This window comes from Castor canadensis, chromosome 14, assembly GCF_047511655.1.
Source record: "Castor canadensis chromosome 14, mCasCan1.hap1v2, whole genome shotgun sequence".
Lineage (NCBI taxonomy): Eukaryota > Metazoa > Chordata > Mammalia > Rodentia > Castoridae > Castor > Castor canadensis.
In genome coordinates, this window is record NC_133399.1 from 25,863,255 (window position 1) to 25,875,853 (window position 12,599).

The 12,599-nt window shown below is 56.5% G+C and overlaps 2 protein-coding genes and 1 long non-coding RNA gene across 9 annotated transcripts in view; 2 read left to right on the forward strand and 1 right to left on the reverse strand.

The window, feature by feature from the left end:
- Dock6 (dedicator of cytokinesis 6) overlaps nucleotides 1-5,746 on the forward strand; it is a 47,575-nt gene extending 41,829 nt beyond the window's left edge. For 3 of the 4 annotated variants that reach the window (XM_020181447.2, XM_020181439.2, XM_020181440.2), the window contains 9 exons: nucleotides 1,556-1,687; nucleotides 1,773-1,787; nucleotides 3,180-3,305; nucleotides 3,407-3,496; nucleotides 3,883-4,119; nucleotides 4,515-4,658; nucleotides 4,746-4,852; nucleotides 4,991-5,152; nucleotides 5,511-5,746. In XM_020181447.2, the coding sequence (XP_020037036.1) occupies nucleotides 1,556-1,687; nucleotides 1,773-1,787; nucleotides 3,180-3,305; nucleotides 3,407-3,496; nucleotides 3,883-4,119; nucleotides 4,515-4,658; nucleotides 4,746-4,852; nucleotides 4,991-5,152; nucleotides 5,511-5,553 (1,056 nt within the window). In that variant the 3' untranslated portion in view covers nucleotides 5,554-5,746. Of the gene's footprint in view, nucleotides 1-1,555; nucleotides 1,688-1,772; nucleotides 1,788-3,179; nucleotides 3,306-3,406; nucleotides 3,497-3,882; nucleotides 4,120-4,514; nucleotides 4,659-4,745; nucleotides 4,853-4,990; nucleotides 5,186-5,510 lie in introns of all 4 variants that reach the window. The other variant, XM_074054049.1, reaches the window with a different exon arrangement.
- On the reverse strand, nucleotides 1-7,450 carry LOC141416752 (uncharacterized). Its single transcript, XR_012441344.1, has 4 exons — nucleotides 7,074-7,450; nucleotides 6,581-6,665; nucleotides 4,509-4,664; nucleotides 1-290 (listed from the first exon to the last, which is right to left on the reverse strand). It is a non-coding gene; the product is annotated as an uncharacterized lncRNA (long non-coding RNA).
- The window catches only part of Kank2 (KN motif and ankyrin repeat domains 2), a 25,030-nt gene continuing 19,117 nt past the window's right edge, over nucleotides 6,687-12,599 (forward strand). For 2 of the 4 annotated variants that reach the window (XM_020181436.2, XM_074054051.1), the window contains exons 1-4: nucleotides 6,687-6,792; nucleotides 7,875-8,082; nucleotides 8,962-9,075; nucleotides 9,681-10,892. In XM_020181436.2, coding sequence (XP_020037025.2) covers nucleotides 9,039-9,075; nucleotides 9,681-10,892 — 1,249 coding nt within the window. In that variant the 5' untranslated portion in view covers nucleotides 6,687-6,792; nucleotides 7,875-8,082; nucleotides 8,962-9,038. Of the gene's footprint in view, nucleotides 6,793-6,813; nucleotides 6,927-7,476; nucleotides 7,542-7,874; nucleotides 8,083-8,961; nucleotides 9,076-9,680; nucleotides 10,893-12,599 lie in introns of those variants that run through there. The other 2 variants (XM_020181438.2, XM_074054050.1) reach the window with 2 other exon arrangements.

A 12,599-nucleotide genomic window follows, 5' to 3' on the forward strand; every position in this document is an offset into this window, starting at 1 on the left:
CCCAGCTAATAAACTTTATTTTTTTAGAGCAGTTTTCAGTCCACAGCAAAATTAAGTGGAAAATACAGAGTCCAAATCTATACATCTGCTCCCAACATACACAGCCTCCCCCACTATCAACCTCTGGCACATTTGATGACACTACAGTGACATTATCACCCAGCATCCACAGTTCACATCTGGGCTCACTATTGGGGTTATACGTTCTGTGGGCGTTGACACGTGTACACCATTTGCTATTTCAGAGACATCCATTTCACTGTCCTGAAGCCTAAGTAGTTTCCTTTCATCTAAAAAGATTTAAAAAAAAAAAAAAAAGGGGGAAATCAGTTTCCATATTCCCCCTTTTTGAAAGAAGGGTTTTATGCACTTTTTTTGTTTGTGGTACTGGGATTTGAACTCAGGAACTGAGCCTCACGGGGCAGGCTCTCTACCGCCTGTGCCATGCCCAAGCCTTTTTTTTTGCTTTTGGTTATTTTTGAGATAGGGTCAGCTTGTTGGTTGAGATGGGGGTCTCGCTTTTTCTTGGGTTAATCTCGAACCTCGATCCTCCTAATCTCAGCCTCCCAAGTAGCTAGGATTACAGGTGTGTACCACGGCACTCAGCAATGCCTACGTGCCCTGTTTTCCAGTGTTGTAAAGGAACTTTCTCCTCCAGTTTGCTTGTTGGTATGAATGCAACTGGTGCTTCTGTGATGGACTTGTGGGAGAAATAGGGTTTGTGCTCCAGCATTTTCTGGCCTGTGTGGGGCTGGTGTGTCCCTACCATGTCACTTTATCTGTTTCTCAGTTCTTGTCATCTTTGGGAGCTGGTAGTTAGATCTGAGGGCCTGGTCAGATTCAAGGTCAGGTTTTCCATGGAGATTTTTTTTTTAATGTGTGGTCTCACACATCCTAGGTGAGAGCTCTACCACTGAACTACACCCCAGCTCCTCCCCAGTGAGACTTTTTTCATGTTGCCTCTACTGATGTTTTCATTATCATCACTGTCCTTGAGTTTTTGGAGACAAAAGCCTTGGGGTAGAGAGCAGACACAGACCTTCAGATAGTCAATCAACAAACACTGAAAGGCACCTGCTGTGTGCCAGCCTTGATGGAGGGATCTGCAAGTGGCTGTTTTCACATGCTAGGTAGCAGTTGAGCATCAGGAGCACCAGGCCAAGTGGGCTGGCATTTAAGTCCTGGCTTTCAGGCACCTGTCCGTATCTCTGAGGCTCAGTTTCCCCTCTGAGACAAAAAAGTTTCAGGGCTGGGGGTGATAGAGCGCTTGCCTATCATGCTCAAAGCTCCAAGTTCCATTCCCAGCCCTACAAAATAACCCTGAGCCCTTCCCACCAAGTAAGGGTCATGTTGGAAATGGTCGATCCTAGCAGAGGGTTCTATGGGGGCCTAGCAGAAAGGCTGGAGCCAGTTCTGGGGTGAGGGTGATCGGGGTGAGCTTCCTGGAGGTGGTGACAGAGGGGGTGGGGGAGATAGAAACAGAGCCTGGGGGGAGGTATTCCAGGCAGGATAAGGACTTGGAGATTCCTGAACCCCATCCCCACCCACACCCCAGGGTGGACTCTATGAGGCTGTGAATGAGGTCTACAAAAACCTCATCCCCATCCTGGAAGCCCACCGAGACTACAAGAAGCTGGCTGCCGTGCACGGCAAACTGCAGGAGGCTTTCACCAAGATCATGCACCAGGTGGGCCCTCCCCAGACTCTGCCCTGTGCCCCTCCCTCAGCCTAACCCCAGGCTTGCCTAACCTTGACCCTTCTCTCCCCCACAGAGCTCTGGCTGGGAGGTAAGTCCGTGGCTGCCTTTCTCTGGGACCCCTGGGATTCCCAGTCTGCAGTGGTTGGTGGCCACTAGGGGACGCCAGAGAAGCATGGTCACCCTACACAAGGGGCCCCAGGCAGCTGGGTGATGACGCACAGCTCCCCTTTCCCCAAACGCCCCCTCCCCCCGCCCCAGATCTCAAGGGCAGCCTGTGAGTCACCCAGCTGGTACCTCTCCAGAGACACCCCTTCTTCGGGCAAGGCCAGCTCAGCCACTGGTGGGGGTGGGGGGAAAGGGTGGAGTGGGGGCTCTAACTTCCTCCATCTCTCCCATCTCTGCCTCTTCCCCATCACTGCAGTCTTCCTCTCTCCATATCTCTAGCTCAACATCTCTCTTAGTCTTTCTCTGTCTCTGCCTCCCCAACACCCAACTTCTCCCAAGATCTCTGCTCCTCATCTCTTGTTAATGAGCCCCCACCCCCCCCCCCAAATCCTGCCTCTTCCTTTCTATTTTTAGGCATCTCCTAGTTTAGGGAGAATTTTCTGGCCAAAGATGGCAGGAACCCAGAGCTCTGGCAGGCAGGCTGGGTGGGGACAAGTCCCTGCCCTCCCCAATCCCTGATCTCCCTGTTTTCAAAGGATAGCAAAAAACCAGGACTTGGGGGGGGGGGGGCTCTGATCTTTGACCTCTCCCATGACTGTGTCTCTCTGTCCCCACACCCCTGGCCCCATCGTGTTTCCCCACACTGCTGGCTTTGCCTTGGTAAGTGAACATGGGGCCACCCCACTTCCTTTCCCTTGGGGGCAGAGGGTGGTAGCCTTGGGGAAGGGTGGGGGGTTATTCCTCCTTCTAAGCATAGGTCTGGGGACGGGGAAGGGAGTGTCCTAGAACAAGGGAGCCAGAGGGTCTGTCCCAGGGCAAGAGGAAAGATGAGAGCACCTGCTGTATACACGGGCTCATGGGCGTTAGGGCAGACATGAAGAGCACAGCCTAGTCCTAATTTGGTACTAGCACCCAGATGATGAAAAAACTGCACAGTGCCAGACAGAAAAACAGAAATTCAAGACTTGTGTTCAACAAGGATGAGTATTTGGGAAACAAAGACAGGCTGGGGAGAAAAAGCAAGAGTCCAATAGATTGGAGGGGTGGCTCAAGCAGTAGAGTGCTTGCTTTGAAGCGTGAAGCCCTGAATTCAAACCCCTGTCCCACCAAAAAAAAAAAAAAAAAAAAATCCAAGCATTTGGCTGTGGTCCAGGCTGGTACCCTGAAGTTCTCAGGGGTCCCCTGTGCCAGTACCCATTCCTCCCCAGTCCTATCTTGTTTTCCTCTGCATCCCACACCAGGACATGTGTCTCGGGTGGGAAGACTTTCAATAGTGCCTGCCAGGTAACACCCCACCACCTTCCCACAGCCTCAGCGCGTATTTGGAACGTATTTCCGGGTGGGCTTTTACGGCTCCCGCTTTGGGGACCTGGATGAGCAGGAGTTTGTGTACAAGGAGCCATCGATCACAAAGCTGGCGGAGATCTCACACCGGCTGGAGGCATGTCAGAGTGCCCAGGGAGAAGGATGCAGCATGGGGCTGCCCCAGGACTGGAGCAGGGGCTGCACCTCTGCAGTCCTGAGTTAGCCCTGTATCCTCAGGAGTTCTACACCGAGAGGTTCGGGGATGATGTCGTGGAGATTATCAAAGACTCTAATCCCGTGGACAAGTCCAAGCTCGATCCACGAAAGGTAAGTCCCTCGACCATTCCCCTAAAATCTAACAAAGGAGATTTCAAAGTACTATTTCCTGGAGACCTTAAAACCTGTTTCTTACCGGGCATGGTGAGGCACACCTATAATCCCAGTACTCTGGAGACAGAGGCTAGAGGATCCCAGCCTGAGCCACGCAAAAATCAAACCAAATCTATTTTTCTGCACAACCCCAATCTTATCCCCTTGGGATAAGGATAGAATCCGCAAATCCTATTCCTGCAGGGATTCCCAGATATCCATAAGAATATCTGAGAACCCCAGAATCGAAGTCCCCCTGACCCAGGGCATCCTTGGCCAGGGACTGGCTCACCAAGTCTGTAACTAGGAGTCAGGTGATCCTTACATTTGACCCTGTGCTCCAGGCCTATATCCAGATCACATACGTGGAGCCACACTTTGACACCTACGAGCTCAAGGACCGTGTGACCTACTTCGACCGCAACTACGGGTTGCGCGCCTTCCTGTTCTGCACGCCCTTCACGCCCGACGGGCGCGCGCATGGCGAACTGCCGGAGCAGCACAAGCGCAAGACGCTGCTCAGTACAGAGCACGCCTTCCCCTACATCAAGACGCGCATCCGCGTGTGCCACCGGGAGGAGGTGGGGCCCAGGGAGGGAAAAGGAGGGACCCATCAGGTCTAGGGAGGGGAGGTGGGAGGATATCAAGCTTGGGAAGGGAAGGTTGGGAGACCCCAGACTCTGGCTGGCCCAGGGATCTCAGACCTAGATCGAGGAGGCATAGAGACCCCAGAACCAGGTGAGGAAGTTTAAGGACCCCAAACTACAACCTCCAGACCCTCGGATTCAAGGGCGCCAGTCTCAGCAGCTCCAAGGTGGACCCTGACCAAAGCCAAAGGCGGCTAAGCCAAGATCCCCTTGGTGGGCAACCCAGGCAGGCGGAAGCTTTGGGCCTTGTTTACTGCCCCCAGCAGATCCCATTCAAGCTCCCTTGAGCTGACTTGGGCCAGGACACCATCTCCCTCCCTTACCTGCAGATGGTGCTGACGCCAGTGGAGGTGGCCATCGAGGACATGCAGAAGAAGACACGGGAGCTGGCTTTTGCCACAGAGCAGGACCCTCCAGATGCTAAGATGTTGCAGATGGTGTTGCAGGGATCCGTGGGTCCCACTGTGAACCAGGCACGGCTGGGATGGGGGGGGATGCAGGCTGCCAGCGGTCTCTTAAGTGCCTAGCAGGCTCCCTTACAAGTCCCTCTCCCCCTGTAGGGTCCCTTGGAGGTAGCACAGGTGTTTTTGGCAGACATCCCAGAAGACCCTAAACTCTTCCGGCATCATAACAAACTTCGGCTGTGTTTCAAGGACTTCTGCAAGAAGTAGGCCCAGCACCCTCCATTAGTCTGTTTGGGGGTCCCATTATAAGCCTTTGTCCACCTGACACCTCTTTGTAGCTTCTTGGCTTGTGTGACCCTCACCTCGGGCCAACTGGAGCATTCTCTACATCTGGCCCTCAGGTGTGAGGACGCACTGCGGAAGAACAAGGCCCTGATTGGGCCGGACCAAAAAGAGTACCACAGAGAACTGGAGCGCCACTACTGCCGCCTACGGGAGGCTCTTCAGCCCCTCCTTACCCAGCGCCTGCCCCAGCTGCTGGCACCCACCCCAGCCAGTCTCAGGTGCCCAGACTTGGGCTCCCCACTCTAGAAACGGCAAGCAGAACCAGGCCAAGCCAGACATGGATGGGGAAATCCCTTGTCCACATGTACAAATGCAGTGTAGGCTCTGGGCAGCTGTGCCTCAGAAACTGAGTCTCAGTTTCCACATCTGGAAATGGGCATGATTGCTACCTCCCATGGTGAATTCCAAGAGAAAAGCGTCAAACCCCATGTCCAGATCAGGAGGATTACTAAAAATGGGCAGGAAACATCCTAGAAGGATCCTTGGAAGAGGAGGAGGGGGAAGAAAAGGTGGGTTGGGGAGCATTATGGAGTTGGGGGCCCTGCGGCCATGCTAACTTACTTCATTCCTCACTAGGAACTCACTGAACAGAGCAAGTTTCCGAAAGACAGATCTCTGAGCCCAGAGGACCTGAATCCACAACCAGGCCTCAGCTGCCTGCGCCTTCACTGGGAGTCACTCCTACCACCCCGTGGTTCACAGGGTGACCACACTGTACCCGGGACTGGGCCCTCTGTCCCTGTCTGTCCGTTCCCATCTGTGTACACTAATGCCTAATACCTTTTTTAATTTAAAATGTTTTTTTTTTAATATGCAACTTGTGTGATGTGGTCCCTGGGGGTTGGGTCAAGTGTATGCAGTCATCCCCTGCATCCACAGGTCCTGAGACATCCGTTGAGACACTGAGATCCCTGGGACACTGGTGACAACAAACACAAATGCCTGCACTGGGGGAGCTGACATTCTGGCAGGGAAGGTGACACACAGATAATGCACAAGTCCACTGGGAATAACTGTAAAATGTATTAAGCCTTTACCAAGTGCTAAGCTCTACAATGAATGGCTTTTAGAAAGTTCTACACACAAGTAGTCCGCCTACAGCACTTGCTTAGCATGCTTAAATGCCTGGATTCCATCTCCAGTACCGCAAAAATAAAAAATAAAGCAGGCCGTCCATTAAGCCTACTGTTTGGGGAATTTTTATCAACACACCTATCAGATGGGCAGCACAATTAGTCCCATTTTACCGATGGGGAAACTGAGGCAGCGTGCAGTAAAACACTGCACTCGGGGATCACAGTCTAGGTCCGGCTTGGCTGTTCAGTCTCGCTGAAGCTGCCCCCCCCCTCCCCTCCCCTCCCCTCCTCTCCCTGCCCCGCAGCGGTCACGCCACCATGTACCAGGCCTGCGCTGGGCGGCTTCCAGCCCTGGGCCGCCGTGGGGGAGGGGTGACCTCCCGCCGCCGCGCCCGCCCCGCGCTGGGCCCCGGCCAGCCCCGCCCCCTCCCGCCGCTCAGACGTCCAGCCCCCCGCAGCGGCCCAGCTGCAGCGGGCGGGGGCAGCCTGCGGAGAGGGGGGATGTGCGGAGAGGCGGGGGTCGGGGCGACGTGACCGCACCATCCTCCCACCACCGACCTGCACACATACCTGCCTTCCAGGTGACACCGTGTCCGTCCACAGTTTTCCCGACCCCCACAGAGGAGGCGCCCGGGCGGCTGCAGGGGGGCGTGGCCTGAGCGAGGGAGGGGGCGTGGTCAGCGATAGGGGCGGGGCCGAGGGCCTGGCGACCGGGCGGCGGCGCGCGGAGGACGCACGGGCGGCGGGACGCAGGGACGGCGGCGGCGGCCGGAGCGCGCCAGGCGAGTAGGACCCGGGGCTGGGTTGGGGTTGGAGTTAGGTTCAGGGTTCGAGGGGGAGTCCCATCTCCACCTCCAACCCCTGGCACACAACCTCACTGGTTCCCTGAGAGCCGCTGCCTCCAGCTTCACCATCGGTAGCCAAACTTTCCGGACTCGGTCCCCGTGCCACTGTCCCCTCCCCACCTTTCACCTCGGCCTTGCTTCCCTAGCCCCCCATCCACCTCCATCCCTTCCTCATGCCCTGCTGCTGTCCCCCAGCACTGCCTACCCTCTGTCCCTACCCCTGCCTCTGTCTCCCCCCACCACCGTGCGCTGTCCCCCTTCGCCGCCCTCCGCGGCCCGGTCAGGTCCCAGGCGGCGGGAAGGCGTCCGTCCATCCGTCCGTCTGTCCAGGCTGGGCCTCAGCCTGGCTGCTGGGCCGGTGTGGGGAGCCACAGCTGTTTGCCATTAGCCGGGACCCCGCAGGCCCCGCCCCCTCCATGCACGAGGCGGGGTCCTTCTTGCCCCCAACTTTAGGGTGGAGAGAGGGGCAGGAAAACACGGGACATTTCCTGCCTAGTGGGGAGGTGCCTTGGGCTGACCCCCTACACCCCCTCCCTGGGCTCTCCCACCTCCCCTCTCTTGGAGTATCCTAAATCCCCCCACATCCATCCCCATATTTTATTTCTCTTCCCCTCACCCCAGACTGCGTGGATGGCAGGCCGATGACCTGACACCTTCAGACCTCAAGTTTCCATGTCTGGGAAATGGTAAAGGGGTATGGAGTTTGGAGGTGGTGACTTGATGAGCACTGGTCAGAGTTGCCAGGTTTCAGTTCAAGTCTGCTGCCTAAGTGACCCTGAATAAGTCACTGTACCCCTGTATTCCCTATCTGTAAACCAGGGCAGTAACTGTCCACCTCCTGGGGTTGTCAGGCAGACATTGTTACTGTAGTTATTAATATCATTTGCTCTCCCTCCAGCACTTTGGGTTTCTCTTAAGTCTCCAGAAAGTATTTTGGACCAACTGTCTGTTGTTAGAGGGGTAAGACTCCAAGCAAATGGAAAACCAAATTTCCTATAATTGGTCACTGTGCATTCCAGGTGTTGAAAGAAAGCCAGCGAAGTGAGGACAGAGACGTAGAGAGACGTGCAGAGACATACAGAGGGACGGAGACCCGGCGAGGTACAGAGAGACGTGGAGAGAAATTAAGCAAGACAGGACAATCGGACAAGGACAAGTTTAGGTGCCCCTGGAGCTCCAGCCCCGCCTTCATGCCCGGCAGGTTTCCCACCTGGCCCATCCTCCCAGGTACCCACCGCCCTGCTGCCCACAGGCCAGAATAGGCCACTGTGGTGGTGAAATGGGCCAAGACCTCTGCATTAAGGTGGCTAGAAGTCAGACAGCAAAAAGGACTGGCCAAGTTCAGGCAGGGTGTTGGGGACAAAGGGACCCTGGCCAGCCTCCAGGACTGAGGGATAGTTAGTGAGAGGTCCTGATTGTCCCTCCCTTTCACAGCCTCAAGGCGCCCCCACTTACTTCCTCCCCTCCACCCCCATGACTTCCCGGGCCTCCGCCCTGGCCCTCTATCCCTGCTGCGCCCTCCATGCCGGACGCATCCTGGGGGGGCAGGAAGTTCTGTGTAGCCCAGCAGCGAAACTGTTTATTTTTAGAGAAAATTGTTTCCATAAAGGGGAAAGGCTTCACAACTTGCTGCCTCCCCCACTTTCCCTACACCCCCCATCAGCCGGGGGACTTAGGGGTCCCATATGCCCTTTCTCTTGTCTCCTGTGTCCCTTAGATCCTGGCTGGAGGACTGTCCCTGTCAGCACTCTAGCCCCCTACCTAACTGTCTTTGCCCCCCATCTTTCTCTGTGGCCCGATCCCAGCCTGGGCTGAGGGGAGGGGGTACAGGAAGGGTGGGGATGTCAGGCTTGGGGCCCCCATCCCGGGGGCCATGTGGAGGCAGGGCTATAAGAACAGCTGGAGCCTGTCCAGCAGCTGGACAGATGTGCATGCAGGCGGGGAGGTTTGGTTTCTTTGTTCTAGGCCTTTTGGCGGCCAGGCTGGGTGTGTGCCTATGCGAGGGTCCTGGGTGGGGTAGTGATGGAGGGGGTGGCCATGTCTCTTCTCCTCCCCCTGAAGACTCCTCCTGACTCCCCTCCCCCCCCATCAACCCATCTCCTCCAGGTCAGCTGCAGCCAGTGCTGCAGACCATCTGACTTGCAGTCCCAGGAGCGACTCTTGACCATTGTCTGCAGACAAGGATGGCCCAGGTCCTGCATGTGCCAGCCCCATTCCCAGGTCAGGTCAGGCCAGGGGTTAGGGGAAGCGGGCCCTTTTCTAGGGTTCTGAGCCAGAAAGGCCAGGCTCTGCCCTGGCAAGTCTGAGGGGGAGATGCAGCCCTGTGGGGGTGTGAGGGAGAGTCATAGCCCTACTGCAGGAGTCTGAGGAGTCACAGCCCTGCTATGGAGGTCTAGGGGAGGAAGCACAGCCTGGCTGTGGGGGCCTGAGAGGGGAGACAGCTGTATTCTCTGGGTCTGAGGTGGGGAGGCACAGCCCTGCCCCAGGGATCAGAGTGGGTGGACAGCCCTATCCCGGGGAAGGGGGCATTTTGAGACTGGAGACACAGTTGAGTGCCAGTGGGCTCCATCTCTGGGGCAGACAAACTCTGACTGTCCCTGGGCATCAGTCTGCACCCCAAGAAGGGAGACAGCAGCATTTAGAGGTGGTAGCTTAGACTGATGGAGTGGCTCAAGTGTTAGAGCACCTGCCTAGAAAGCCTGAGGTCCTGAGTTCAAGTCCCAGTGCTGCAAACCTAGCAAACAAAAACATCGTGCTTACCAGTATAATGCTGGCAGAATGACTGAAGCTGTAACCTAGAGGTGGTGGTTCTCTCCTGACTCCAGGGACCCCCGGCCCAGCCTCCCCACCCTCCTTCCCTGCCAAGGATCCTGAGCCACCCTACTCAGTGGAGACACCCTACGGCTACCGCCTGGACCTGGACTTCCTCAAGTATGTGGACGACATTGAGAAGGGCCACACACTGCGCCGGGTGGCCGTGCAGCGCCGCCCCCGCCTGAGCTCACTGCCCCGCGGCCCCGGCTCCTGGTGGACGTCCACCGAGTCACTGTGCTCGAATGCCAGCGGGGACAGCCGCCACTCAGCCTACTCCTACTGTGGCCGGGGCTTCTACCCGCAGTACGGTGCCCTGGAGGCCCGTGGGGGCTTCAACCCACGAGTGGAGCGCACTCTGCTGGATGCCCGGCGCCGCCTGGAGGACCAGGCGGCCGCACCCCCTGGCCTAGGCTCCCTGACCCCCAGCGCGGCTGGCTCCACAGGCTCCCTGGTGGGAGTGGGGCTGCCACCCCCAACGCCACGCAGCTCGGGGCTGTCCACGCCGGTGCCACCTAGCGCTGGGCATCTGGCACACGTGCGGGAGCAGATGGCGGGTGCCCTGAGGAAGCTGCGGCAGCTGGAGGAGCAAGTGAAGCTGATCCCCGTGCTCCAAGTGAAGCTGTCGGTCCTCCAGGAAGAGAAGCGACAGCTCACGGTGCAGCTCAAGAGCCAGAAGTTCCTGGGCCACCCATCAGGGACCCGGGGCCGCAGTGAGCTGTGCCTGGACCTCCCGGAGCCCCTTGAGGACCCCGTGCCATTGGAGACCCGCAGTGTGGGTACCTGGGTCCGAGAACGGGACTTGGGCATGCCCGATGGGGAAGCTGCCCTGGCCGCCAAGGTGGCTGTGTTGGAGACCCAGCTCAAAAAAGCACTCCAGGAGCTGCAGGCAGCTCAGGCCCAGCAGGCTGAGCCCCAGCCCCAGGCCTGGCCACCGCCCGACAGCCCTGTCCGTGTGGACACTGTCCGGGTGGTGGAGGGGCCACGGGAGGTGGAGGTGGCAGCCAGCACAGCTGCTGGGGCCCCTGCACAGCGAGCCCAGAGTCTGGAGCCCTATGGAGCAGGGCTGAGGGCCCTGGCGACATCCAGCGGGCCCGAGAGCCCCCCTGTGTTTCGCAGCCACGAGGTGGTAGAGGCCATGTGTCCCATGCCCACGGCATCTACCAGCAACGTACACATGGTGAAGAAAATCAGCATCACAGAGCGGAGCTGCAGCGGGGCGGCAGGTGAGCCACCAAGGACGGGCAGGGCTGGAGTCCTCTGTCTTCCTGCAGCTTGGCCTCATTGTCCAGCTAGCCTTGGCCTTGACCAGAAAGACCACTCCAGCTCTTGGACCCTTTGTCCCTTCATCCCCAGAAAGGGAACAATTAAGCCACTGACGTAGGGCCGTAGGGAACGTGCAGGGTCATTGGGTGTCTGGTATGTCGTCGTGTATGGCACATTGTAAATATCCAGGAAACGTGTTATTATGGGCTGTTGGTTTGCGAGGCAAAACCCCTGTGGGTTTATCCATTAAGTGGCAGGAGTCAGTCTCAGAGCAGCATAACAAATAGGAAGGAAATGTGCTCATGGAACTGAGTGACAGCTTCAGGCATAGCTGAATCCAGGTGTGTCTAGCTTACTGACTTGGTCCTGGAGGCTTCTCAGGCAGGAGAGGGAACCTGGAATGAAAGGTTCAGTGGTTAGGGAGGTCCTAGTCTAAGGAGTACCTGTAAACATCTGAGTGGGTACTGTGCTAGCCTTGGATCCCAAGGGCAGAGCCCCACCCAAGCCCTGTGACCTTTGGGAGAGGAAGGGATGCCCCCAGAGGAAGCGCTGAGTCCTATGCCAGGAAAGGGGTACAGATTGTCAGCTGCCTGGTGGAAGCTTCCTGAATGATTCATAGTAAAAGTGACAGCTGTTCTCTATTGAGCACCAGCCAAGGAATGCCAAGTGCTGTGCTGTGTCTCAGCCAAGGAGGGGCTGAAGAAAGGCCATGCAGCCGGAGACCTGGGTTCCCATTCCACTTCTTACTGTATGACCGTGGGTGAACACCATCACCCCTCTGGGCCTCAGCTTTTCTGTCCGTGAAGTGGTCCAATCCTGATTCCACACCTCTAGAGCCTTTATGAATCAGTGCATAATCTGTGATTCTTGCTGCTTCCACTGATACTTGTCGGGTTGACCCTGTGTATAGCTGGGGAAACTGAGGCTCCAGGAGAAGATTCACAAGCTGTGTTTTCTTGCTCCCTGTGTGGTTCCTGGCCAGTTCTGGATACCACCATTCTGTTCTGTATCCCTCCAAACACTCAGAGTGGCCCCCAGCCAGAGGCCCGCCCAGACCAGCCTCCGAATCTCTTGAGAGACACCCTCCATTCCAGACTTGCCTCCCAGGAGGCCCTCCCTGCCTGAAGGACATACAGACATAGCAATGTCCACTCCCCGTGCAAGCTGCTGCCCCTGGAAGTCTTTCCTTGTGTCTCACTTCACTCCCTCTTGCTGTAGCCAGGCTTAATTTCTGCTGGAGTATGTTCATTCATTTCAGTGTCATCTCATTCAGCATGTTTTCAGAGCACCTACTATGTGCTAGACTTTTGTAGGCACCAGGAAGGCACATACACATAAAAGCCTCTGCAGTAAATAGGAAACCACAATAAATAAGTATGGAAATATTACAGGGACCTTGTGTTCAAAGCAGAGGATGAGAGGGAGAGGATGGGTTGCTGACAAGGGGATGGGGTAGGGACTCAGTTCAAGTTCTGTTTTCCCTGCTTCTATATTCTTGAGCCTGGTATTTAATCTCTGTGCTTCAGTTTCTTTAGCTGAAAATTGGGGGTCCTGGCAGTGCGTCATCACTGGATTAATGTGAGCCTTGAGTGCAGGTGATGGCCGGGAGCACAGCTCTGGGGTAAAGTGCTTGCCTAGCATGTGTCAGGTCCTGAGTTCCATCCCCA